Source organism: Motacilla alba, chromosome 17 (assembly GCF_015832195.1).
Source record: "Motacilla alba alba isolate MOTALB_02 chromosome 17, Motacilla_alba_V1.0_pri, whole genome shotgun sequence".
Taxonomy (NCBI): Eukaryota; Metazoa; Chordata; class Aves; order Passeriformes; family Motacillidae; genus Motacilla; species Motacilla alba.
Genome location: NC_052032.1, coordinates 7,317,171 through 7,343,889, shown reverse-complemented (window position 1 = coordinate 7,343,889; position 26,719 = coordinate 7,317,171). Strand labels below are relative to the sequence as shown.

General features: G+C 43.3%; 1 protein-coding gene across 7 annotated transcripts; it reads left to right on the top strand.

The window, feature by feature from the left end:
* Nucleotides 1-26,719, top strand: TSC1 (TSC complex subunit 1). Of its 7 annotated transcripts, none has more exons than XM_038156127.1 (23): nt 1-174; nt 7,311-7,373; nt 8,388-8,563; nt 9,380-9,483; nt 10,097-10,249; nt 11,905-12,049; nt 13,076-13,230; nt 13,532-13,605; nt 15,028-15,206; nt 15,640-15,749; nt 15,971-16,094; nt 16,460-16,575; nt 16,804-16,876; nt 18,212-18,310; nt 18,403-18,970; nt 19,192-19,235; nt 19,762-19,928; nt 20,805-20,987; nt 21,319-21,429; nt 21,922-22,044; nt 23,001-23,188; nt 23,295-23,456; nt 23,729-26,719. In XM_038156127.1, the coding sequence occupies exons 3-23, from the start codon at nt 8,458-8,460 to the stop codon at nt 24,207-24,209; spliced, it is 3,465 nt and encodes a 1,154-aa protein (XP_038012055.1). In that variant the 5' UTR covers nt 1-174; nt 7,311-7,373; nt 8,388-8,457; the 3' UTR covers nt 24,210-26,719. The 7 variants fall into 7 exon arrangements, with proteins under 7 accessions (XP_038012055.1, XP_038012059.1, XP_038012057.1 ...); XM_038156131.1 differs by lacking the exon at nt 1-174 and adding an exon at nt 186-316 and having other exon boundaries at nt 16,463-16,575; nt 23,732-26,719; XM_038156129.1 differs by lacking the exon at nt 1-174 and adding an exon at nt 186-316 and having other exon boundaries at nt 16,463-16,575.

Below are 26,719 nucleotides of genomic sequence, written 5' to 3'. Positions count from 1 at the left end.
CCGCAGCGCTGACCCCGCCGAGATCCCTCCGCCGCGGGACTCCGCGGGGGCGCGGCGGCCGCGGGCTCGTCCCCCGTTCATCCCCCGCGGGAGGAACGTCCCGTGAGGCGGGAGGGGCGAGCGGGGCGGGGAAGGACCGGGAGAGAAGCCGGAGGAGCAGCGGAGAGCGAGGCGGTGAGGCGGGACTAGGTTGTGCGGCGGAGGGATCCGAGGGGCGAAGCGCTGTGATGGGAGGGGGAGGCAGGGCCAAGATGGCGGCGCCCTGTGGGCCGGAGGAGCCCGGAGTGGTAAACAGCTGAGGGGAGGAGAGGGCGAGGTGAGTGCGCCGGGCCGCCCCCCGCCGCCACCGCCGCGGCGACGCCGGGAACGGCCGCGGGGACGGAGAGGAGGAGGCAGGGCAGAGAGATGAGCGGCGAAGCAGGGAGAAAGGGCTGGGGGAGGAGGCGGCAGGAGAAAGGGAAGGGGTCGGGGGGATGGGGAAGGCGGGGGGGAGGTGATGTTCCCCCTGCGTCCCCTTTCCTGCCTCCCTCTGTCCCCTTTCCTTCCTTCCAGACAAACTTGCTCCGGGGTGCTGCCCCTCCCCCCCCACCCCCCCCGCAGGGTCGCCCCACCAACCAAAGCGCCCTTTAAAATCTGTGCTTTTTATTGAAAAAGGCTCAGCACCCCCATCGCAAAGGCTGAGTAACGATTTCCAGGTTTCCCCTGCCTCGGTTACTTGCTGAGGAGGTTCCCTTGTCCGGGGTTGGGCTTTAAATAAAGCAGTTGTTAAAGTCTGTCCTCCCGGTGAGGAAGGCTTTTCTCATTTCCTTGCTCCTGGGTAGGTAATGTGAAGTCAGGATGTTGTTTACTTCTACAATAAAACATTTTGCTTCCTGTTATCACAAAGAACTTGGAAGGCTGCAGTTCTGAAGTTTTTAGCCTTTGTTTGCTATGGATGCAGCCTCTGTCGTTGTTTTATCGGTTTAGGCAGAGCTTCTTTCCTTGCTCTTCGGGCTTGGGGTTTTTTTAATGAATCTCTCACAAGGCAGTGAGTGAAAGGAAGAACGTGCCTTAAAGGAATGTATGATTCAAAACCCCTGGAAATGACCCAGAAAGCGGGATCAGGTTTTGTGTGCAGAACTCTTTCCAGAGCTGCTGTTTCCAGAGAACCTTCCAGTGGGTGCTAATACAGGTTTTCATTCTTTGTGTGGTCTGATCCTGCAGTTTCCTGACATTAACTTCTGGGGATAGCTGTGAGAAATCTGTCAGAATCAAAGCACTGCTGAAGTGATCTCACTAGGTGAAAAAAATTCCTCTTCAATTTACATGTATGAACAACTAGAAAGAAAATCTTTGAAAACTCTGGAAGTTCTAATATCAGTGCAAACCTTGGGAATCCATCTGCCTGCTGTTGTCTTTGCTGGGCAGCAGTCAGGTACTCTGCTTATCAGAAACAGCTGTGCCACACTGAAGTTTAAAATAAAATCAGGGGCTTTAAGTCCTTTACTCAGTGAAAACCCTTTTTGCTTTGCATTGGTTTGTTCATTTGTTCTGGCTTTTAAGCAGCCCAGTTCACTCTGGACTACATTTGTGGGGAACTGCAGGGACTTAGACCATGAAAATACAGTCAGAATATCTAATAAGTCATGAGATAAGCTTTGATTAAAATGATTTTATCTCTGGCTGTGTTTAATCCCGACACCTTAACTCTTTGTTACCTTCGTGGTGACTAAAAACGTGGCATTATTAATGGATTCCCATGTGAGATACACTGGCCAACTGCAGATGTTTTGGTGTTTGGGCAAATATTTGTCTTCAGTAACTATTTGTAGTTTAAAATGAATGCTGGCTCTATTTGCAGCTGGACTGCTGGGATGTTGACTTGTCCTGATTCCTGAAATTCTTCCAACTGCCAGGCACCTTCTTGTCAGCCCTGACAGGAGCTGGGGATGTGATTCAGCCTCTGTGCAAACTGAGGGGCCTGGAACACACGCGTGGCGCAAGCACACAGATGTATCTTTGGAAAAGATAACTTTTCATTGATTAGGAAGAAATCCTTCCCTGTGAGGGTGGGCAGGCCCTGGCACAGGGTGCCCAGAGCAGCTGTGGCTGCCCCTGGATCCCTGGCAGTGCCCAAGGAAGGTTGGATGGGGCTTGGAGCAGCCTGGGATAATGGAAGGTGTCCCTGCCCGTGGCAGGATGGATGAGCTTTAAGGTCCTTTCCAACCCAGCCCATTCTGGGATTCTTCAATAATAAGCAAATAAAAGAATCAAAGCACTTTGCAGAGGTGGAAGCAGGGGAGGGCAGCAGATTTTGTGGCAAGCTGCAGACAGGTGTGTATTTTAAGAACTTTACAGCTTAGTGTCTGTATTACATGTTCATGTAGTTTAATAAACATAATGAGGACAAGTAATGATGGTTCCTTTCTCAGCCTAAGCATTTTTTGAGTAGCACATTAAGATCCAGAGTCAAGTTCTTGCAGTGGTGAATTGCTGTCACTTTCCTGGGCATTATTCACGTTTTGTTGTCACTTTACAGTTACACATCATTTGCTGTTGTTCCGTGTAATGCTGGGTTTAATTCTTGGAGCAGTTAAAATGCCTTGATGAGTACATTAGATAGCTTGCAGTGGTTTCAAGGTTTACTGAATTGCTGCCTAACTCTGTGAATATTTTAAAAGGTTCCTCTTGGGGGCAAAAAAACTGCTGCAGAGATTTAGGAGTCTCAGTCCTTGTGTTAGTGCCAAGTTTGGAGCTCTCTGATCACCTGTTTGTAGTTAAAAAGATTCCACAGTTGGACTGACTTTCTGTGTGTAGTGTTAATTAAATTGTTCTAGAAAGCCAGGGCTTGCTCTTATTTATTTATTTGCTATTAATATATGCAGTTGTGTGTGAGGAATTGCAATAATTCCTGACTCCCTTTCGTGGCTGGCTGGCTAGCCTGGCTTCTGCCACAGGGTGAAGTGACAGCCCTTCCATGTTTGGGCTTTTTATGACATGGATTCTTTTTAAACAATTTTCCCTCTGACAGAAGTGTGATGGGTAGCAGTTAGCAGGAGTGTATTAGCACAGCACAGAGCCCAAAGAATCTCAAATATTGCTGAATATGATTTTCTCTCTTTGTTTGGGCTTGGTGGGGTTTTTTGTGATATTCTTGTTTCCACACCAGTTAAGCACCTGTAACAAAGTAGAGGAGAATGTGTATAATATCAAGTTATAACTATAAATAATGATCTAATTTAGTTATGGAATCTAGTATCTGATCTTAATATAACCAGGGAAATATTTACTATTAGAAGAAGCCACACATCTTCATTCTTTAAAGATGAATAAATAAATTAAATTGGTTGTATTGCCAGTTGTAGTGATCAGTTTGAAATGAGATTTGGAGTGTTTAGAATTATTTCTGGGTGGTGAACAAGGGAATTATCAGCTGCTTGCTTTCCTATGCCACCAGTGGTTTTTCTCCTTGCTGGAACTTTTCATTCATTGCTTGTGTCACTTGTGTAATGGCAATGTTCAGTTTAATTGTGAGGGAAATGTAAGATTGGGCAGGGTTAGGAAGCAAAAAATGGGCTTCAGGTTTTTTGTATGGTGGAAGGGGGGCGTTAGGCTTAATCCTTTCACGACCAACATTTCAAAGATGTGAGTGAAAGGGGCTGCTGTGTTGTCAATCTGAATTTTCCTTTGAGCACGATTGCTGTAAAATCCTTCTGTCCTCGTTCATGGCTTTTGCCAGAGCAGTACCTGGGGATGTGACCTGACCCTACCTGCAACAGAAATCAGATGGAAAAGTGTAAATCTGGAGCTTCTGGTGCTGTGGTGGTGCAGTCCCCTTTCCTCTTGGGGCATGGGGGCAATAACCATTTACTGGCACACCCTAAATTTAACTGCTGCTTAATGAGGAGAGAGAAAATGCTGCTGATCCCCCTCCCCCGGAATAGGTGCTCCTGGTGTGTGAGTTTGGGTGTTGCTGCAGCAAAGGCTGAGGGTGTGTTTGTGGTGTGTCCCCCTCCTCCCCACCCCTGCGAGCAGCATAACTGGCACTACCAGCTGCTTTTTCATTTGGCTTGGGATAAAAATACCCTGAACAGAAGAACATCTTCTCTTGACAGAAATACTTACAGAAGTCATAATCTTCAGGAATACTCTGCTGTCTCTTTCTCTGTTTAGCCTTTTCCAATTAATATTTCTGCAGTCTCTCCCTTTGTCTTGAGTTTGTAGCTTAAACTGTTTTGTGTTGTTAAATTAGCTACTGAAAAAAAAATAAATTTAGACTTGATTCTTGGCTTGTTGGCTTCTCCTTTTCCTTCTGTAAGATGGCTCCAAAGCTGTGTTGGTACTTTAATACTTTTTACTAAGTATATCTTAAAGAAGGCTCTTGAGTATAAGAAATGCTGTGGGTGTGATATTTTCCAGTGAGATTAAAATGCTGCATTTTTAAAAGGTATTTAAACAGACTTTTTTTTCTACACTTTACTAATCAAGTGGTTTTAAAAGTTAATAAAGAGTCCGTGACTCAAATCACATGGAAAACGTACTTGTTTTAATCCTGTTAGTTGCAAGAATGGCTGCAGGGATGTGGAAATTCTCCTGATGAGGGAATGATTGCAGTGTCTGGGGATGGAAGCATTAGGGAGGCTCATCTGGTAACTGTGTATTTGAGCAGAAAGCTGTGCTGGTGAGGTGACACTGTAAAGGTGTCAGGGATGTCCTGTTCACAGCACAAGTATCGATTCCAGATACAAAATATCCTGACAGTCAGTGGCTGTTCCACAAGGCGACGGGAGCCCCTTAACCTGGGCTTATCTACAAGATTTGAAAATCACATCACAAATTCCTTGTGGGACTGTGATAAATCACACTGACACCACGGAGCTGAACTTCATCTGCCAGAGCCTGGCCTTTCCTGACTAAAAGCCTGTTGCCTGTAAACTACTTACTCAGCTGCCTTTGCCTGAAAAAGTGTGACATGATTTAAGACTATTGCTGGAATTTCCTGGCTCGTTCATTTGTGTTGGGCACAGATTTGGAGCATCTCAGTCTTACTTAGAGTTTGAAATGACAAATGACTTTACCTTGAGAAAGCTGTGATTTGCTTTTTTAAAGTTTTGTGTACATTGTGGGGTGACATTTGTGTACAGTGGGGTGACAACATTGACTGCTTTGGTGTGACTCCAGATAAACTTGCACCTCATGAGGTACCTGTGTGTAACGTTGCCCCACTTTCAGATCTGCTTTGAAACACTTTTATTAATATTCTGAATACTTTTGGAGTGGAGACTGCTCTCCTTTAAAGAACTCCAAAGCCCGATTGAAAGGTTGAAATAATGGATTATTGGATTTGTTGGCACAAGGTCACTTCAGCCATGTTTTAGTCAGGGAGCTTGGGAAATGATCCGTTACCTACGTGTGTGTGGTGTTATCAGCGCTGAGCTCCCTTATCAGCCTCGCCTTTATCTGATGGCAGGGTTTGTTCGTGCCAGCACAATGGCACACGGTTTGAAATCCTCTTACCTACTCAACATTTAACCGGGGTTTTCCCCATCTGTCTGCAGAGGTATTGTTGAGCCTGACTACCAGAACCCATCCCAAGTGTGGTTTATGATTTCACCAGGCTGCAGATTTTCCTCTGGCAATATCAGAATCAGTGAAACTGCTGTGAGGTTTTCACTGGTGTGACAGAGATCTGGTCCAATGTAATGGTATTGCTTAAGGAAAATAAGAAAAAAAATCACTTTTCACTGGTATGGGAATCAATGAGAAGAGAGTTGACAAGGTTTTTATGGGGTAAAAAAGCAGAGACTCATGTTTCTGCTGCTTTAATTCTTAAAACAGGTTTTGCTTGCAGTTGCTCTGGGGGTGTGGCCATGCATCTCTTTTGTTAACAATACTTTAAAGAACTAATTCATGTTGCTTAGGAAGCTGGTGAATCTGTTGCTTGACCATAGCTGAGACTGTGTCCTGATAGAAATTGAGGGACAGCAAGGCCTGTTTGAAAGATGTGTTCTCAGAAATGAAGGAACAGTTTCCTTGGGGTGAGCTGCTTCCCCATCCAATGTTGCAAATGCAGTCATTAAGTCAATTCAATATTATAATGATTACTAGAAGTGGAAAAAGCAGTTGATTCCTCAAAGTGACTAGCAGAGTGGAAGGCTGACTTAGGTTGCATGGATGTGTGGCTTTAAACCTTTTGAGAGGATGGTGTGACTCTCTGAGCATTGTTTGTCTTCTAAACAGCAAGCGCTTTGAGGAAGGACTGGAAGCTTTGGAGTCTGCACAATGTAGGGGAAAAAACAACAAAAAAACCCAAACCAAAATCCTAAACCACAACAAATGCCAGCTCTGATTTTGTGAGAAGCATAGATCCATTCTGCTTTCAGTAAAAAGCAACTTCCCTCACCCCAAGTCTCTATTCTATTATTATCCAAGTCTTGCTCACGCTACCAGCCAGCTTCAATGCAGGTTTAGCATTGTGCCAGCATTAGACTAGAAAGGAAATAGCATTTAAATCTAAACACTTCAGTGATCAGACTCTGCTGCCTGCTTGTACATGACCTGGAGTTTCACTGGGACTATTCAGTTATGATCACTGAAAGCTGAGGGTGAGGGATTTCTGTTCTGCAGTGGGGATTACTGCAATGCTCCAGCCAGTTTGTTGCTGCTGAAATGCCAGTTGGGAGTGTGGTGCCATATTATCACCTTTGAATTTGCAATCAGTGCCAGGTTAAGTAAGCTGATGTCTGGTGGCACTAAGAAAAGTGACCTTGGGCAGTTCTGCAACTGCAGAGTGATATGTTGCAAATGACAAAGTTTACTGGTGGCCACGTTAACTCCTGCTGTCCAGTGACTTTGTTAAACATAAGTATTCAGGAAAGTAATATGTACACAGGTAATTACAGCATTGTCATTTAAAACAGAGCAGTGATCTGTGGTCCTTGGCTAATGCCTGAAAATGTTTTGAATAGAATTTAAAGGCTTAAATTCATTACTGTACCTTCAGAATAGAGAAGAATCTTTTCTGTGTAAGATTCCACCTGCCATAAATAAAACTTTAGCAGCTTTTGAAGGGTCACAGTACAAAACCGTGGTCTTGTGAAAACCATCTAGTTTGAGGTAATTGCACAGCTTAACCTGTGGACAGCTCTGGAAAGGGCAACTGCAGCACCGTTTGGTGTTTTTCAGACTGAGGGCTGAGTTCTCATGCAGGGGGTGCACAACTTTTCTGTTCTGTGTAAAAAACTTAGTGATGTTCTGAACATATACCTGGTGTGATAAAGAAGAAATAAGTTGTGCCTTTTCCTAACCTCTTTCTGGTTTTTCTTTATTAGTGATCATGAAAGGTGTGTGGCTGGCAGCATTGCAGACAGAAGCTCGGCTCATCCACAGAACAGGTGCTGTAAACACAACTGCAGTAAAAAAACAATTTTGTATGTAAACTTGGTATGTGTCAGTCTTGCCTTCCATGGGGGAAGTGAAAAATGTATTCTAGCTTGGAGTAGGAGGGAAGAAGAAACCCTTGCTGATAATATGAGGTGTGATCTAAAGCCAGCTTTGTTCTTCCACTGGGAAAGGTTTGGTATGGGATTCTTCTGGATGAAATAAAAAGTGATTCATTTGGTGGTAGGTAGGTCAGTGTGACACCTGAACCCCTCTGGTGCTGGTAGGTGGGAAGAAGCCATTTTAAAACCTGACATTGCTTAGATTTGCTCCCACTTAGCTCTGTGCAGTGTTATCTGCACACTGTTGCATTTAATACTTTATGCAGTTTTTGCACTGCAGAGTTTGTGATCACAAATCACTCCAGTGAAGTCGAAGTGTGTTGTGCTGCTCAGGCTGCCCAGGAGCAGCAGCTGCAGCAGCCCTGCTTGAGTTTCCCAACAGCTGCAGCCTGGCCACATTGCAAAGTCTTAAAGCCCAAATCTCTCAGAGTGCAACAATGCAGAGCCCAGGGCAGTGAATTCCTGACCTGGTCACAGGAGTGGAGAACGATCTGGAGATGTGTATTTTCTCTAGATTTTAGTCTTATGCAAAGAACTGGAAAGGTGGTTTGAGGAGGAGTTGCTCTAAGAACTCAGGAATGGAGGGATTCCAGGCAGCTTTTTGCATTTTATTCAAAACTTTAACTTCACTTCACTGACCTGGAGAGCAAATTAAAAAAATATGGTAAGAGAATGCTCGGACAGTGTAGATACTGAGGTCTTCTGTCTTTTGTGAAAAACACTAAGAAAGCCCTGCTCATGACTCATTGGCTTTTTGGAAACTCTTACAGCTTTTATTGCAGGTGTGGAAACCCTCACAATCCTCTCAGTGTTAAATGGGTGCTTGTGTGGAAAAGGAATAGGAGAGATGAGAGATTTTATATGGAAAGGGAAAAGTTCACTCATCTGCTGTCTCTTCTCTCCCAGTCTGGTAGAAAGACACCAATGAAGAACTTCCTGAAGTTTTAACCTCCACATTCATGTCAGTACGTGCATCATGGCACAGCAAGGAAATGTTGGTGAGCTCCTCTCAATGCTGGATTCTCCAATTCTGGGTGTCCTGGAAGATATAACAGCTGCATTCAAAGATAATCTCATTTGTGGTATGTATCCTTTTGTGTAGTTTTGGGAAGGGTTTTGCTTTCACATCAATAAAGGTAGAATGATGTGGGATTTTTTTTTTCTATCAAACACTGTCTTTGCAAATGCAGCTTGAAAGAAACTCTTGATATTTGGGTTTGAAATTGCTTTAAGGATCGAGGATTCTCTTCAGTCCATTTTGCTTAATGGCATGGCTCCTGGAAGGTCTGTTACATAATTGTTAAAAAACGATTACAAAATGACTGGCTTTTCCTGAGGCAGAGCCTCACTGTGAGCTGATGAAACTTTCTTTGTCAGGTGTATCTAGGAGGAATTGGGTGTCACCCACATTATGGGAACCAGTGAGATTTTGTTAATAAAAAAAAAAATCCTACTCCCAAACAAAACAACAGACTTTGTGAAAAGTGATTGCTGCTGTTGAGGCATCACTTGTGCTGACAGAGCCTTTTCAGAGCATGAGAGCACTGCCAGTGTCCTTGTCCCTGAACTTGCTCTCCTTTATCTGCTGAAGGGAGAGAACATCAAGTCACTCCTGACCACTTTACTGGGTAAAGCACCCTTGCAGCTCAGCTACCTGTGGGGTTTTATGGTTAGACAGGAACTGTTGGTTGTTAAAAAGCAATCACTTGAATGGTTTGGAGCCAGGAAATGTAGTTGAGAGGTCTCCTTTTCCCAAAGGTCTCCTAAACACAAAGCCTTATGTTAGAAATTGTGTAATAGTTGCTTAAAAGTTCTGCAATGTCCTTGTAGCAAGTACTTCATTTTTAGTGTATTGAGAATGTTTTTGGGTTTTTTCCTTGCTGTCCCCAAACTGACAGACCGTGGGCCTATGCTTGTCAACAACCTGGTGGACTATTACTTGGAAACCAATTCTCAGCAGGCACTGCATATTCTGTCCACTCTGCAAGAGCCTCATGACAAGGTAAAAAAAAAAAAAATCTTGTTATGCCAGATTTTAGCCTGGTATTGAAGCAGCCTTTAAATAGCATCCATTAAAACTCTAGGGGTTCCACTCTGGTGTAGAATTACCTTGCTGTAGAGATGTAGTATCTCTGTGGTAAGAGTAGTTTGAGCTTTAAAAAAACCTTCAGAGGTCTCTGTTTCTTACAGAGTTGCTTAAACTGACCCAATTGAGCAAAGAACCTCTATAAAGGAAAGGGTTTGGAGGATTAATGTTGTCTCTTTACAGTGCTGTTGGTGCAGGATGTGTAAGCCTAAAACAAATTGGGTATTTTGAGAACAAGTACAGATTTTAAATAGATTGGAAGTGGCACCATAAATTGGCTGCTGCCCAGATTTTTTTTCTATTATTTACTTATAAACATTTCAAAGTGCAGTGACTGCTTCTAGCCTGTCTACCAGTAGTCTCAAAGTTATTGCAGGCTTCTGTTTCCTCTGGGATCTTGCATATTTGTAAAATGCCCATAGTTTCCATATTGACAAACTGCTGAACGTGGACTAGTGAAAAAGAGTATAAAACAATTAAATACAAAAACCTTTCTTTTTCTACCACTCTCTGCAAAATCCTTTGTCAGCATCTACTGGACAAAATTAATGATTATATGGGCAAAGCTGCTACTCGTTTACCCACCCTCTCTCTGCTGGGACACGTGATAAGACGACAACCATCTTGGAAACACAAACTTTCTCAAGCACCTCTCCTGCTTTCATTACTTAAATGTCTCAAGGTAAGAACTGTCAGGGCTGTCTATAAAACACCTGCTGTAAACTTGCATACAGATGCAAGGCATTTGATTCTTGTTTTGATGTCATTTAGCTAAGCCACAGTGCTATTAATATCAGCTGAAGACTCTGTGCTGATGCTGTTACTGCTGACAATCTTGTTTCTAAAAGCCACTGTCACTGTGAGTTAGGAATGTTTATTAAAACTTTTCTGAAATAAGTTAAGGACAAGAGGGCCCTTGAAGTTGGTGGATATCTTGAATGTGAACCTAATGAGAAATACAGTAACTTCCCACTGGTGCAATTTGAGTTTGTGTGTCCTCTACTTGCAGTGTAGATGGGCCATGCAATGGACTATTACCTTGGAATTAGCAGACTTTCCCTTCTTAGCTGCTGACATGCTGGATTATAATGAGGTAGCTGTTCCCCCAAGCTTTGTGGGTTCTTTCCCTCATCTGCAGGTTGGTCAGGTATGATACTGTACAGCACTGCACCAGTGAAGAAGGAATGAAAAGTGCTTTGAAACCTAGAATGCATTGTCAGTAATGGAATTTATTATGATAGTGAAGAATCCACATTAGTCATGAAGTCATTTTTAAATGCACAATGCAGTCAAGTGCCAGCGCTCTTCAAAACAAAACCACCACAAATTTGTGACTACAAGGAGCAGCTCCAGCTGCTGTTGGTGGAACTCCTGTTGTGCCTGACAAGATCTGTTGCCCTTTGCAGTGTGACTGAGGGAGGAATGAAGTGTGTCAGAAAGCTGCTGGGAGTAGGACAGAGATGTGGAAGTTCTGGGGATGTGGACAGAGGGTGGGGATGGACAGGAAATGTGCTCTGGTAGGTTTTGTGTTACTGAGGGAGAGTAGAGGCTGTAGACACCCAGAGGAGGACAAATCCCTAAAAACTGACTGTCCCATCAGCCTGAGTGGCTCCTGGGAGATACCCAGAGAGCTCAGCAGCACCTGCCCACAGCCTGACCAGTGCTCTGTGCAGCCTGTGCTGACAGAGCAGAGGAGCTACCAAGGAAAACGGGCATTAAACTGAGGAAGCAAGGAAAGAGTTTGAACACTTTCTGTGTTCTTTCCTAAAATCTTGTCTCTTCCTGTTTCATCCAGCCAAAGGTTTGTACTGCCACATCCCTTTCTTGTGGAACGAGCCAAGGTGTTCTGGTCATTGTTTGAGTTACTGCTGGGTGAAATTTCCAGCAGCCAGGTTGAGTAGAAAAGCTTTTGACCCCTGTGTTGGTAACTGGCCAACACCCTTGAACACCCTGATCAGATGTGCAGTTTCTGAGCCTCTGAGTGCTGTGTGTGTTTAGCTCTGGGAAGGAAGGAAGGAAGGTGGCACATAAGATGCTTCACATACCAGTAATTGTTTTTACTCAGCTGTGGAACTGTGGTGATGTTCCCTTTTTAACTGAGCCAAGTGTTTCTACAGGAAAGCAGCAGAGTAGGAGCAAGAATCCCAAATCTATTTTTTCTTCAAATTGTTCTTTATGAAAAACTCAATAATCTTGGATCATTAAGTTCTGGTAGGTTTCAGAGGGACTGTTTCAATAGAGAACTTTTTCCATGATGATGATTCAATGTTCACTTCATCCTTGGAAAAAATTAAGTTCAACACATTTAACTAATGCAGGTTTTTTCCCTTCTTGCAGACTGACACAGATGTAGTAGTACTCACCACAGGTGTCCTAGTGCTAATAACCATGTTGCCAATGATTCCTCAGTCTGGCAAACAGTACCTTCATGATTTCTTTGGTATCTTTGGGCGTCTCTCAGCCTGGTGCTTGCAGAATCCAGGTGAGATTTCAACTTTGTTGCATGCAGTTGTGGTCTGCAGTATCCTTGTGACTGGTGTGCACTTGGTGAGCACATTCTTTTGTGAGACTCTTAGTGGTCTGAGATTATTTAAACACAGAAAATGATGTGTTAAGCCCACAAGCTGTTCTGTTCTTTGAGAGCATGGGGGAGTTTTTTGCTCAGAATTTAGAAGTCTCTTAGAATCTTCCATGTGGTGCTGCTACTGCATGAAATTTCACTGAACCAAAGTACTGCCCTGATGACAGTGAAAAGCTGAGATTGATCTCAATGGAGAGAGAAGGGAAAATGCTAATGTTTCAGGCAGATTTTGGGGAATTTGATATTCCCAGATATAAATGGAGGGGGGGAGGAAGAAGCAGCATATATAAGAGTTTATTTTAATGTGCAACTGTCAATAGTCATGAAGGTTGATAAAACTGGTTTACTCAGAGCCCTGGCTTTGCTGAATTTGTTGTAAGGGGTCTGATGTCTAACACCAGCAGTATCTGAGTGTGGCTCATGGCTGAGTGAACAAATGCTGTGTTAAGCACATAGAACTGCTATTTAGAGAGCCATTCTGCATTGCAAGTAGGATTGGAACTTCTGAGGTGAATACTAAGATTTGTCTGCTGTGATTGCCTTTGGTGGCTACAAGCTTTTAGTTTTTACCTTTTAAAGGGAAACAAACCTTAGTTTCCTTTTTTAATCATGCAGTCAGTCTTACTCTGGCTCACTATCTAGAGGAGTTTCAGGTTTTAACTTGAATAAAAACAAAGCTGTGCTTTGAGACTGACAGCACCCTGGTTGGAATTAATGGTCCTTATCTCAATTTCTGGGTTTGCTATGAGCTGATGACTAAGTGTTGCTTGTTTTCTGAGAAGAATTCACAGTTTCAATAGGGACTGTTTGTACCTCAGAAGACTTGTTCCAGTTCACATTTCAAATTTAAAAGTATTTTGTTTGCATTCTTAGAACTTTTGTTCTTTTCTCCAATGTAATGAAAAAGATTCTTACTACTTTTTCCAGGTCATGTGGCAGAGATTTATCTTGTCCATCTTCATGCCAGCGTTTATTCTCTCTTTCATCGTCTTTATGGAATGTATCCTTGCAATTTTGTCTCCTTTCTGCGCTCTCACTACAGTATGAAGGAAAACCTGGAGACCTTTGAAGAAGTAGTCAAGGTAAAATGCTGCTCATCTGTGTATTATCTGAGGCAAGGAATTTATAGCTGTATATTCCAATCTAATAGAATTAATTTGTCAGTTCAGCTGAGGGCTGTTTGACAAAACAGTGTAAAACTGAGTGATTTGACTGAAAGCCCAGTTGGCATCAACTTTTGAAGCTGTGGTGATGTGTATTAACCTTATCTGTTAAATGTAACTTTCTGAACTATTTGGATCAGTAGTTTGCTCATCAGCTTTGTGTGGTTTGGTGCAATCCAAAGGTGCTGCACTGATAACAAGTCCCTCTCCTTCCTCACAGCCAATGATGGAACATGTGCGTATTCATCCAGAGTTAGTGACTGGATCCAAGGACCATGAACTGGACCCACGAAGGTATTATATGTTCTCTCTGCTATTAGGAAAGGCTCAAATTGAGCAGCTTTGTGTGGAGTTATTTCAGAAGGTTGCAGCAAAACTTTTCTGTCAGCATTAGTTTGTGTGGGGGTGTTTTGCCACCCAGATTTGTAGGTGCACCAGGTAAACATGTAGACTTTCCTCATCCCAGCTTTCAGCTGGATGAATAAGCAGAAACTGTTGTGAAAGGTCATTAACAGCAGTGTTTGGGTTTTAAATTAATTTGTGTCTGGGATGGCATCTGTCTTCTACTTCACTTTATCTTATTTTTATGACTTAATGATCAAACATCCTCAAAAAGATTTAAAAGTTTTCCCATAATGAATAAAGTGAAACTGCCAGAGATGCTTCATTGGCTGAAGGTTTGGGTCATATTCCTTGGGTTTCTTGAAGTAATTGATGGGATTTAAGTGTTTAAAATGGCTTCAGTGTGTCTTGTTTTGGTACCTAGATATTGGTTCATTTAACAGATCAGTTCTTTTAACAGGTATGTGTTAACATTATCAGCTGTATTAGTTTTCTTTAGCAATAGGCTCATTTGCCTGCAGCAGCACCACTTGCTGCTTTTCTCTTGTCTCCACAGGCCCAGCCACTGAAGAGGAGAATTTGACTCTTGTTGCTGCACAGTAGTGCTCTTGCCCTGCTTTTCAGAGCCACTAGGAAATCACTCCTAACTGGGAACCCATTGAATGTCACAATGCTCAGTTTTGCAGGGGGGAGGGTGGCACCACTCAGGAGCACAATTGGCACAAATCTTCCAGTGGAAGCCTTCTCTTTTGGTATCTTGGACAGAGAGTATTTTACTTTCCAAAGCAACCCAGCCTTTCATAGACAGCCTTCTGGGCTTTCTCTTCTTTACAGTGAACTTCCATCCCCTGAAATATTGGGCAGATCTAATCTGGCTGTTTAATTTAATGAGAAGTAGTTCTCAGGATGAAGGAGGTAGTAATAGTAAAAAACATCCCCCAAACTTGGGAGGAAAAACACAGATCTGAAACTGGCATTGCAGACAGTGTTTGCTTAAATAATACAGATTCCCTCACTGCTGGCATGTCTAAATTTTGACTACCAACATCTGAGTGTAGTTGAGCTGATTTCTACAGCTGCTGAAGCTCAGGATCAACCAAGTCTTCGTATGCTGTTCCTCCTTTCCAGAGTGCTCCATGGCAAACCTTTATGGATCTCTGTGTCAAAGCTGTTTGTCTCCTCTTTGAGACCCCCTCTCACAAGTCATCTGGTTGCAATTTCTGTCTGGTGCCTTGTTCCAGTTTGGCTGGGAGCATGCAAAGCTGCCTGGAACAAATGAGCCATCCTACAAGCCAATTCCTCCTATCTCCAGGAACTCTTGTTTTTAACAATAATTGACTAACTTACTCTTTTGGATCCAAAAACTGTCTGCAGGTGGAAAAGGCTAGAAACTCATGATGTTGTGATAGAATGTGCCAAAATCTCCCTGGACCCTGCAGAAGCCTCCTATGAAGATGGTTATTACTCTGTGTCTCGGAAACTCTGCACAAGCTCAAAACATCATCAAACTGACCCCAGTGCCAGCTCTTACATTGACATACAGAGCAGCTATGGTAAGACCTGCCTGATGGCTAATCAATACCCAATTGCTGGAGAAGAACTGGCCCTAGAGCAAAAAAAACCCACCTCACTAATTATCCCACTTAAAAGTCTGATTCTTAGGCACCAGAAAATAAACCATCATTAAAAAAATACATACATAGATATATTTTCTATATGCAGACATACAGTGTGTTCTCAACGTTGTCTCTTGATCCCCTGTCCTCCCTACCCCAAAACAACAACAACAAAAAAGCTGTAGTATAATGTACTCAAAAGATATTTTCTTGGGCTGGAAGAAAAGTCACTAGCCACAAATGTGTATGTTGAATGGATTTGAAATGCTTTGATTAAAAGCCTTTAAGTCCTAGCCAGAAGAATCCTGGGTTTGTATTTGATGTGTTGGATGCTTTGGAATTTTGATTTTCGCTTTTATTTATCTTTCAGGGACTTCTACCCCATATTCCACTCCTCGGCTAACACTATCACAAATGCCAGGGCAGCTACCTCAGATTCTGAGCCCACAGTCCATGAGGCTGTCAACTGAGCCACAGCAGGTAAAGCAGAAGATGAAGCCCAGCAAGTTTTCATTCTTTGCACTTTCACCATTTCTTGTGCCACTCTTAAAAATCCGTAGTTTTGAGCTGTGCTGTGAATTCTTCGGAAGCTGGTGTTCGTTTCACATTTAATTGAATTTCCTGAGTTTAACTGAAGACCTGGATCCAGGTGCTTCACATGTTCCTTTTCTGAGCTCTGCTGTGTTTTACTGTGTGCACAGGTCACCATCTGGAGCCCTTCTGCAGTGTGTGGTATGACCACGCCACCGACATCCCCTGGCATTGTCCCATCAGAGTCATCCCAGTCTGCATCACAACCCTACAGCAAAGCTTTTGGCACATCTGGTACGTGCTGCGTTTTGGAATTAGGCCTTCAAGGTTTGTTTTACTGGAAATTCTGGCTGTAAATTTTCCTGGCAGTTTTTAAGTGGGAATGCCACATGATGGCAGTTGATAGGCTGGAGTGATTACTCCTACAAGCTGAGTGCCTCACCTAGAGCAGTGCTGATGCAAACTGAGAGGGAATTTGTGAATTCAGTGCCAAAATCTGGAACAGCTTTTGGGAAACTGCACTTTTGTGTTGATGAACAGTCGAAAGAGATTGAAGAAGTAAACGCTATGAGGTGTTTAAATGTACAATTCTTCACATACAATGTTCAGCTGAAAGGAGGAAGGGGGAGCCTGCTGAGAGAACTTGTGCTCCTTTTCAGCAGGGGGGAAAGGAACACCTTTGGGAACACCAGCCACATCTCCTCCTCCACCCTGCACTTCAGATGACTTTGTGCATGTTTCACTCCCTTCAGCTGCTGCCACACCTCCTAAAAAGGTATTACAAAATTCTTCTGCTGAACTAATCTGGTTTTTTTTCATTGACTTTTCTTAATGCAGTGACCTTAACTGAGAAAGAAAAATCAGAATAGGTGGTTTATAAAAAAATTTTGCATTTCACTGCAAAAACTCTTCTAAATGTAGACAACTATTGCCACTTCCAGCTGCACAGTTGCCAATGAAATCTAAGGCAATTAATGAGTTCTGGGTTTCTTTTGTTTTCTAGGAGGACAAACCAGATTCTGGGAGGCCTTTACTGCACCGACAGCAAAATGTCATAAACAGCGATAAATCATTGGGTAAACTCCATTTTCCTCTCCCCATTACTACAACCTATTGTAAACAACTCCAGTTTTTATTGACACTTATTCCAATTCCCAAACACTTCTCCACAGGTTCTTTTTTCCCCTGAGTTCTTTGTGGTTCTAGGATCCTGCTTTAACCTGTGATTCAACTTAAAACCTTCTTGTGATCCTTCTGATTTCAGTTTAACCATTCATGTTCAGAAATAGCTTAAAATTTCTTTACCTTGTTCTCCTGCATATTTAAAAATGCAAATATAAACTGAAGGCTGAAAAGGGATATATATTTTTATAAAAGCTGATTCTTTGAGGATGATTATTACACGCAGCAAGTTGTGTATTAAATTTTGCTTCAGCAAGTTACCTGTCACATGTCTGGATCAAACTGTAAGGCTGCACATAAGGATAGATATGATCCTCCCTATTAAAGGCCTCAGGAAAAACTTGGTTTTCTATCTACAATTATATTGCTGGACTTGAACCCATTTTAAAGTCCTGTGGAATACTGAAATCAGTACGTTGAGGAACTCAACTTTTAATAGGTAAATGTAGATTCCATTTTCCATTCTCTGTCATCTACCTCTGTGACAGCTGTAGAAAGGGATTTTGGAACTGTATTTGAGACTTCTGTGCTGTGAAATTTAACCATCTTCAAAGTGGAGATGATAGTGAAGTCTAAAGCTGCTTTTCCGTGGTGTAGTTGTGTAGTACCACTGAAATCTGAATATTCTGAATTCCAAGTTATGAACAGGCAAAGTTTTTCAGACTTTGAAACTCTGAGTTTCAGAGACTGAGTTCTTGATCTGTGACTGAGCTGAGCATGAGATTTCTGTCCTGCAGTGTGTATCCCACAGCTGCTGTCTCAGTTTTGATCAGTAGCCACATATTGGCAAGTTTGTATTACATCAGATTGCTAAACTTCCTTTTTTCAGGCGGGTGCTGTGTCCTTGTGGAGCCAGCTCAGAAGCTAAAGGGGAGCTTAATGCTAATGTGGAAGTAGAGCAGTCACAGTGCACAGGAGCCACCTTATTTTATTTATTTAATGGGTTAAATTGCAAACAGCACATCCTTCCTCGCAGAGGTTGTGCAATAGCAAATGTTAAGTTTACAAAATTACATTTTGGGATCAGGACAGGCCTGTGACTGATCTCTGAACTGTTTTCCGTGTGGAGTGGAACAGATACCTTCCTCCTCTGAGGAAGCATCTGAAGGAGGGACAAGCTTTTATTCTGAGGACCTTGCAGCAGTAAGACTTGTGTTTGTGCTGTGCTAAGGCTGGAGAAAACAGCACCCGTACAACCAACTTTTTGTTTTCTTTTTTTTTTTTTCCAGACATACCCAGTAGTAAAAGTTCAGTAACCTTAAGTGATCTTCCAGAGTTTTTAGGTGGGTTGTCGTTTGAAGATAGCGCTGAGAAGGACAGAGAGGAAGGTAATGTCTGCCCTCCTTACCTACATCTTAGCTAAGGAAATGCTTGTCCTGTTGAAATACCAGATGCATCATGGTGCTCCCCCTCTCCTCAGATGCAATATCTAAAGAGATCTCCGAGATCACCACCGATGCTGAACACATGGTGCCTAGAGGAGGATTTGACTCCCCGTTTTACCGCACAAACGAAAGTCTGTCAGGCTCTCAGAAGAAGACCCACTCAGCAGCCTCCAGTGTTCAGGGACACAGTCAGACCTCTGAGCCTTTAACATCTCTGGACAAGCCTGGGCCTGAGGGTGCACGGGAAACACCCAAACAAACGTTTACTCCCATAGACAAGCCCTGTGGAGGCCCTGGGGAAAGCCCTGCTGGGAACAGGGAAGAAACCTCTGGGGAGCTGAGTATTCTCACTCCCAGTCCTTGTAAAGTACCAGCACAAAGGAGAGTGGTGTTTGGGAGTGGGCAGCCTCCCCTCTATGAGCACCTCTTTGAGGTTGCATTACCAAAGACTGCCTACCTCTTTGTTGGCAAGAAGACTGAGGAGCTGCTAAAGAAAGCCAAGGGAACCCAGGATGAAGACTGTATGTCCTCGACTTCTCCCGTGGAAGTGCTGGACAGGCTGATTCAGCAAGGAGCAGATGCACACACTAAGGAGCTGAACAAGTAGGTGACTGAAAATCTTGCTTTGCAGACTTTATTGTTACTCTTTTTTTGTGCCGGCTTAATTTTAAGTTGTGCCAAAAAAGCAGCTGCACAGTTCCTCCCTTATCTTTTTATACCAGCTGACCTTAATTGTACTTTTATCAGGCTATAAGCTCTTCTGAGGTGAACATTCCAGTTTTTTACTTAAACTTACCTGTTAATGCTGCATTTTCTTTTTTCAGATTGTCTCTGCCAAGCAAATCTGCTGACTGGACTCACTTTGGAGGTGAGGAAATTTCTCATGTTTTGGCAGTCTGTTCCTCTATTATTAGACTTGCTTAAACAATGACCTGCATACTTTTTGCTCGTGGCTTTTTAACTAATGCTGCAGAAAGATGATGCCCTCCCCTAAGTCATGGCTTATCTGCTTAGCAAATAGCTGTGTTCCAGAGAGATGAGCTGCTTTTTTCATCTTTGAAAAGGGCAAAATTCTCGACACTTCTTGCTTTTGACCATTTCAGCCTTGCTAAGCTTCAGAGTGCTGCTGGTCATCTGACAGATCCTTGCACCTTCTCCCTGCTCATTCAATCTAAAACTGATGGCTTTTCTTGCATATTTATGTGTCTGTTTCTTATTTTTGTGCTCTGAGTCTTTTGTGGTGATGGTAGCTTGGCTTTTTTTTCCTCAATCAAAAGAACAATCCATTTGAGGCATGTATCCATTGCTTTGGGAAAAACGTTCATGATTTTTGTGTTGGAGATCAAATAAAGCAGAGAGTGCAGCTCGGTAACCTCTTCTGTGTCCCACTGCAGGTTCTCCCCCCTCGGATGAGATTCACACCCTGAGGAACCAGCTGCTTCTGCTGCACAACCAGCTGCTGTACGAGCGCTTCAAGAGGCAGCAGCACGCGCTGCGCAACCGCCGGCTGCTGCGCAAAGTCATCAAAGCCACGGCCCTGGAGGAGCACAATGCTGCCATGGTGAGCAGGGACGCAGCTGAGACACCCTGGTGCTGCTAGAAGTGTTAATTGGCCTGGCTGGTGTCTGTGGGTACCACTGAATTAACAAAGAAGCCTCGTTTGTCAGTTTATTGAGGTCGGTGTTTGTGGAGTGACTCACGCACCGGTTCTGCGTGCTGTCGTTATTAATGTCAGGAGTTTGTAGTTGACTGCAGGCACCTGAATCCTTCCTGCTTGACCCCTGCCAGCACTTACCTTTGGGTAATAGTAAAAGCTTCCCTGTTAGTGGAGTGGTTGTTCAATGCCTGGCTAAACACCTTGCTGCATATTTGATAAAGTATTGCCCTTTTGCTCCTCAGATGAGGACTAATAGCAAAAGCTTTGGAAACTCAAGTGTTGTTTTCCAGAGGTGTTCACTGGGATAGAATTTGAAGATATAAGTACACTGAAGGATGTCTCAGTACAGATTTAGGTGTGTTTCATAATATATTTTCATGTTATAGTTAATTCCATCAACAGTTTCGCCTTCTGATAATTAACTACAAGAGCCAAGAATAAACTTCCAAGTAGGTTTTGGAAGATGGACTGTTGCTTCAGCTGTGAGGCCCAAGTCCCTGTTAAAAGCATGAGAGGCAGTGGAAAAATAGACTATTGCTCATTCATGCTTTGAATGTGGCTGTGAGTTTTCAGCCTGTCCACCCTTATCACCATTTCATCTCCTTTTCAGCCAAAACCAAGCCAAACCCCAACAGCCTTGAAAACATGCTCTGTATAAAATGTGTGTGTGGAAAAGTGTTTTCCTGCATGCTGGTAATGACAGCTTTGCTTGGCTGAGCATAGATTTCCTAGCTGCTAAGCAGGTGTCTTGTCTGATGCCTCATGTGGGATTCTTAACAGAAAGATCAGCTGAAACTGCAGGAAAAGGAGATCCAGGCCTTGAAACTGAGTCTGCAGAAAGAACAGGCAAGGTACCACCAGTTTCAGGAGGAACATGATAATATTGTGGCTCAGCTTCACAGCCAGATCCGACAGCTGCAGCACGACCGGGAGGAATTCTACAACCAGAGCCAGGAATTGCAGGTATGAAGCAACAACAAATTCGTTGTCTACTTAATAGTTTTAAAAATAACCTTCTTTGTAACAAGGCATGAAATACCTGAGAGAAAGCTGCACATTTTTATTAGATTTATTGTCCTGATTTAGAATAAGACAGTGCATAATTAATATCTATCTTTTATAGTTCTGTTTTGTCCTGTTTTCAACTTGGAAATAGGAAAAGGCAGGTTCTTAGCTGGTTTGGAGGGGTCAGTATAACTTGATTTCCAGTGCTGGGGGTTTACAGCCTCCTGTGCCCTTGCTGTCCTTAGTGAAGTTTCAGAACCCTGAGTAATTTTTTTTGTCACTTGAACAGACCAAGCTGGAAGACTGCAGGAACATGATAGCAGATCTGAGGTTAGAGTTAAAGAAGGCAAACAACAAGGTGTGTCACACTGAATTGCTGCTTAGCCAAGTTTCTCAAAAGGTAAGAAAAGTCAGTGTTCCCAGGGTCCCTTTGTATCTTTCTGATTTTTTTTAATCTGGTAGTTTTCATCAGGTGCTTTTTCTTTCTTGATCTGAAAGAAGGCTGTGCTGAGCTCCATAGGGTTTGATACTAACTGCACAAAAACCTCACACCAAAATGAATTTTGGTGAAGAAACTCTAAACTCAGTTAAAGGGCTTCTGAAGCTTCTTATTTTGGCTTTTTCCACAGCAGGGATTTGCAGGTTGAATTATGAATTTGTATTAAAACTCTGCTAAATCTTGACAACTGAGAGATAGTGTTTATATTGTAAGTTAAATGGAATGAAAAGTTCTTTATGAAAACAATTTAACACTTAACTACCTATGAAGCATTGGATTTTAGCCTTTGTTTCCCTTCTTCATAAAAGTACCCTGTGAACACAGTGCCTGTCAGCTGTGACTCTGCTGAGCTGTTCATCCCAATGTTGGATTCTGTTCCATTTCCCTCCCCAGCTTTCCAACAGTGAATCGGTGCAACAGCAGATGGAGTTCTTGAACAGGCAGCTGCTGGTTCTTGGGGAGGTCAATGAGCTGTACCTGGAGCAGCTGCAGCACAAGCACACAGACACTACAAAGGTACCAGTGCAGAGGAGTTTTGGGGAGACTTCCCCTGAGGTCATCACCCAGCAGTTCCCAGCCCTGAGTTCAGAGGGAAAGGCTTTGTAACTTAACAGACTCTTTGTTCTGAAATTGATTTTTAGGGATTTGATTGTATGTTTGATCTTCTGTTCAGATGTTTTGTGCCCTGTGGGTTTGAGGAATATCTTCAGTGCCCCTTCTGAAAGTTGAGAAAGGGTTGTTGGGGTACACCTGGGATCTGTTTTAGCCAACTGATGTAAATTCTAGCAATTTATTTTCCAAAGGCCGAGACTTTACTGTGCTCAAATGTAACTGACAGCAGATTGTTGGTAAAATAATGCAGGGTAGCAGTGCCAGAATTTGTGGAAAGATCTTAACAAGGATTTTACGGGTTTTTGTGAGGTGTTACTTCAAAATGAGCATCTCAGCCTTCCCACTCAGTCACTTTCCTATTAAAAGTTAACAGTAACTTCACTGAAACTTCTGTGGTTCATATGGTTTTACTTCCTGACTTCAAAGAAACCTTGTTTTAATTAGAAGCACGTAAATTACACAACAATATAACTGTTCCTGCATGAGAGCACGTAATTAAAGAAGGTGAATAATACACTGAAAGTCAGCCTTCTACTGGTATTTAATGAAGGTCATGTTGGAAAATGGATTTAAAATAGAGTTTGCCTACTCTAATCCAGTGCAGAACTGGCAAGAGTGCTTTGATGAAAAGAGGTTTTCATAAGGAACATTAATGTGCTAATAAATTCCAGTGATGTGTAGTTATTTTAATAGTGTACATCTTCAGCAGGGCTGCTTTTCTATATCTGTTTTTAGCAATGCTGCTTTTATTCTGGCTCGCTTTAAAATGTGCCTATTTATAACATCAGAAAGATGTCTGAACACCAATAAAAATAACACAGGATCAAATTAGACTTTACCATTGTGTTGTTTGCTTCGAGGAGGTTGAAATGTTGCACGCTGCTTTTCGGAAAGAACTGGAGAAAGCAAAGTTGTGTGTTCAGCAGCAAAGCCAAAGGCTCGATGCTTCCCAGAAAAGGATAGCTGAACTGGAATCTCAGCTTGCAAAAAAGGACCACCTCTTCCTGGAGCAAAAGAAATACCTGGAAGATGTTAAAATCCAAGCAAGGTGGGGGCTTGCTGTGTAACATTTTAGCTGTGCTTTGACAGATGCACTGTCACAGCTGAGGCAGAATGTGGAGATTTTGGACATTCTGGTTTCTCTCTTTGCTCAGGGGTCAGCTGCAGGCAGTAGAAAGCAGGTACAAGGCTCAGAAAAAAATCACCCAGGCATTTGAACTGGAGATCTTGGATCTGTTTGGGCGGCTGGAGAAGAACAGTCTACTGAAAAAACTTGAAGATGATAAAACAGAAGCAGCTGAAGCAGCAGAAGAAAGGTAAGGGTGGCAGTGTGAAATCTGCAGGACCCGTGTGGGATTGTGTCAGTTTTGGACTTAAAAGCAGTGGATGTGCAAAGCTGAGTGTGTGACACATCTGGTTACCCCCTCTCTCCTGCTCTGCCCCAGAACTGTGAAAGGAAACCTGTTGAAGTACATACCCAGAGGCAGAAAGGGAAAGTAATCAAAGTAATCTGCCCTGGCCAGCATTTCCCTCTCCTCTGTTTAATGACTGTGATTTCCTTGACACTGTGTCCTCTCTCTTCCCCAAGCAGGCTGGATTGTGCTAATGAAGATACAGCAGGACACAGTGAAGAAACACTGGGTAGAAATGGAGAGACCAAACCTCCCAGCACCCGAGGCAGCAGTAGCAGTAAGGGGGGCAGCAGCAGCGAGCTCTCCACCCCAGAAAAACCCCAGAACCAGAGGCTGAGCAGTCGCTGGGAGACATCCGTGTTGCTGGAGCCCTCGACTACTGTCCCACTGACTGTAGGTTCACTCCCCAGCTCCAAGAGCTTCCTTGGAATGAAGGCACGAGAATTATTTCGCAACAAGAGTGAGAGCCAGTGCGATGAGGAGGGGGTCAGCATCAACAGGCTGTCTGATGCCCTAAAGACTGAACTATGTAAAGATCCAAGCATGGAGTCAAAGGCCTCTCCAAGCCCCGAAAACCTCTCGCCTAAGCTCCAGGAAAGCAGTGTTGGACAGCTTCATATCATGGACTACAATGAAACTCATCATGACCACAGTTAAAGAGGAAGATAGTCAATCAGTGTTATTTTCATATTCTTGGCATAGAACAGGAGGCGTGAGTGCAAGTTTAACTAAAAGCTTTTATGTTTCTTTGGTCTGAGCAGTGGCTCGTGCAGCGGAGCAGGATCGATGGCCAGGAACGGAAGGAGGCTGCTGAACGAATGCAAAGTGGATTTTTGGGTCTGGAATTGAAAATGCCCAGCCTAACTCTTGCTTCTTTCTCAAATTCAATCCTTAGCAGCGTGTACTAATTTGAAGGGACAACTGTTAGCATTTGCAAGTATTTTTTTCCCTTTCTCCCTGTCCCCAGTTGAGTGGCTGCGTTTATGAACTTGAGTGCAATATGAGGCCAAATTAACATTTGTGAGTTTACTCTGAATGCTTTGTATTTCTTTGCAAGCTTCCCATTTAGAGCAGTTGGTTGTGCTGCCTGTCCAGGTGACTTCGGTTCCTTTCATCCTGGAAAGAAGCAGCACTAGGATTTCCAGTGCATTCTCTATTTTTGCCTGTCCACTGTCCCACATCCCTCAGAGCCCAGCCTTCATTAAGTTGGAGTCTGATTGAATACCCAAATGTTTAAAGAACATTGTACCTCTGCAAAATTATTCATTCACCCTAATTCATGATCATTGTTTATATTGTCCTTAACATTTCCTGAGAAGTTACATTTGAACAGACAAAAAGGAACTGGAACTTGTAATGCAGAAGAGACCGTGCTGCTGAAGACTTGTTAAAACACCAGCTTCAGATCTTCTTGGTGTTTGAAGTGTTTGCCTGATTGACCTCACCCTGGTTCGTATGGGAAAGCAGTTGGGGTGGGAGAAGAGGGAAGAGGAAGCTTTACTCAAGTAGGGAGAGGATGCAGAACATGGAGGTAGAATTCCAAGCTTATGAAGATCTGCAGAGGAGGATTTGCTTCTCTAATCAGGGAAATGTGCTGCCTCACCCTCCTTCATTTGTTCCTGGTTTGAACAAGACCACCATGTTTTGAGTCCAAGAAATTGGCTTCATTCTTCCTGGCAATACCTTTTCAGGCTTGCCTTGGAGAACGTGGTTTCCTTTTGAGTGCCCTCCTACTCAGATTGCAGCACATTTTTGAGTTCAGCAGTGTCAGTTTGGCTCTAGGTCTCTCCACCCTCATCCTACTTCCTTGGGTGACAAGGCTGAGGAGGAATCCTGCTCACACTGAAATCAGAATCCTGGTGAGAAGCCTTTCGGTGTTAATCATGTTTTAAGTCAATTATGAGCCTTCTGTGAAGGAGGATTGTGGGATCAGGGCTTGTCAGTGGTCAGACTCAATCTCCTTCGTGACAGAACAGGGCCTGCTGCTAGGAAGGCAGTGCTTGTTCTAAATGTCCCACGTGGCTGGGTCCAGGTGTGCTCAGATGGTTCAGCCTTCACAGTTCCCCTGCATCACTCGTGGCCTCTTCTCCTCAACATTCTGTGGGTGGCAGCTGCTGTTTAAGAACCACCTCACATAGAAATCAAGTCCAAGCACACTTGCATTTGTAGTCCAAATCCCTTCTTAGCCCAGGTGGGGCGAGGCTGTCAGAGCAGCTCAGCTCACTGCTGGCAGGACTCGTCCTCCCATTCCCGCCTCCTCCGGAACTCCAAGGTCTGAATACATTTCTGCCTGTCTTAAATTATTCTCCGTGTCCTTTCAGTTGGTCAGTCCGAACTCTGAGAGTAGAGGTGAACTTCAGTGGTTGTGTCAAAGCTGACTCTGCATGGAGTAGAGAGTAGAGAGTTGGTTGTAAGTGGCAGCCTGGTTTTGTCGGCGTCTTTAGGCTTTCTCAGACGTAGTGGTAGCAAACGTGGTAGCGCGTGTTTCGGTAAGATTTGGAGCTCTCCTGCCCCTCTCCCACTGGATCCCAGCCCGGGGGTGAACGGTTTGCACACAAAGGGCCTGATGGGCCAGCTCAGCTGGGAATGCTGGAGGAGCTCCTTCCCATCCTGCTCTGCCGAGCCCGGGTCTGGCGTTCCCAGGAGAGGCAGGTTTTGTGTCAGTCACAAAAATGCCCTGGCAGCAACGCAAGCTCTTTGGTAAGGTGGCTTTTTTTCTTCTTTTAAACAGGATTTTAGCACCAGGATAGTAATGGAAACCACTTTAGGTTTGTTTATGGACCACAAAGATTATGGAGGAACAAATTTTGCAATTTTCTTTCCTAAGTCTAAAAATCATGGATCTGCTGTATGTAGTTAACTTGCAGTTTGTTTGAAGGGGTCCCATCAGTGAAGTGGAAACAGATTTTTTTAACTGACTGCTTTTAGTTAAATCTAAAATTGCTGTCTTTGTCAAGTTAATCTGTTCCCTGCCTCGCTCTTTGTAAGCATGTTAAACAATCCACATTAAATGCCATAAATATGAAATACGAGGAAATGGTACAATCGTAAGCTAAAGAGAACTTAAACCAAAAGGAGGTTTTGCTGTCCTTATTAGAATGTTCTAAAATGTCAAGGCAGTTGCTTGTGTTTAACTGTGAACAAATAAAATGTATTGTTTTGCACTA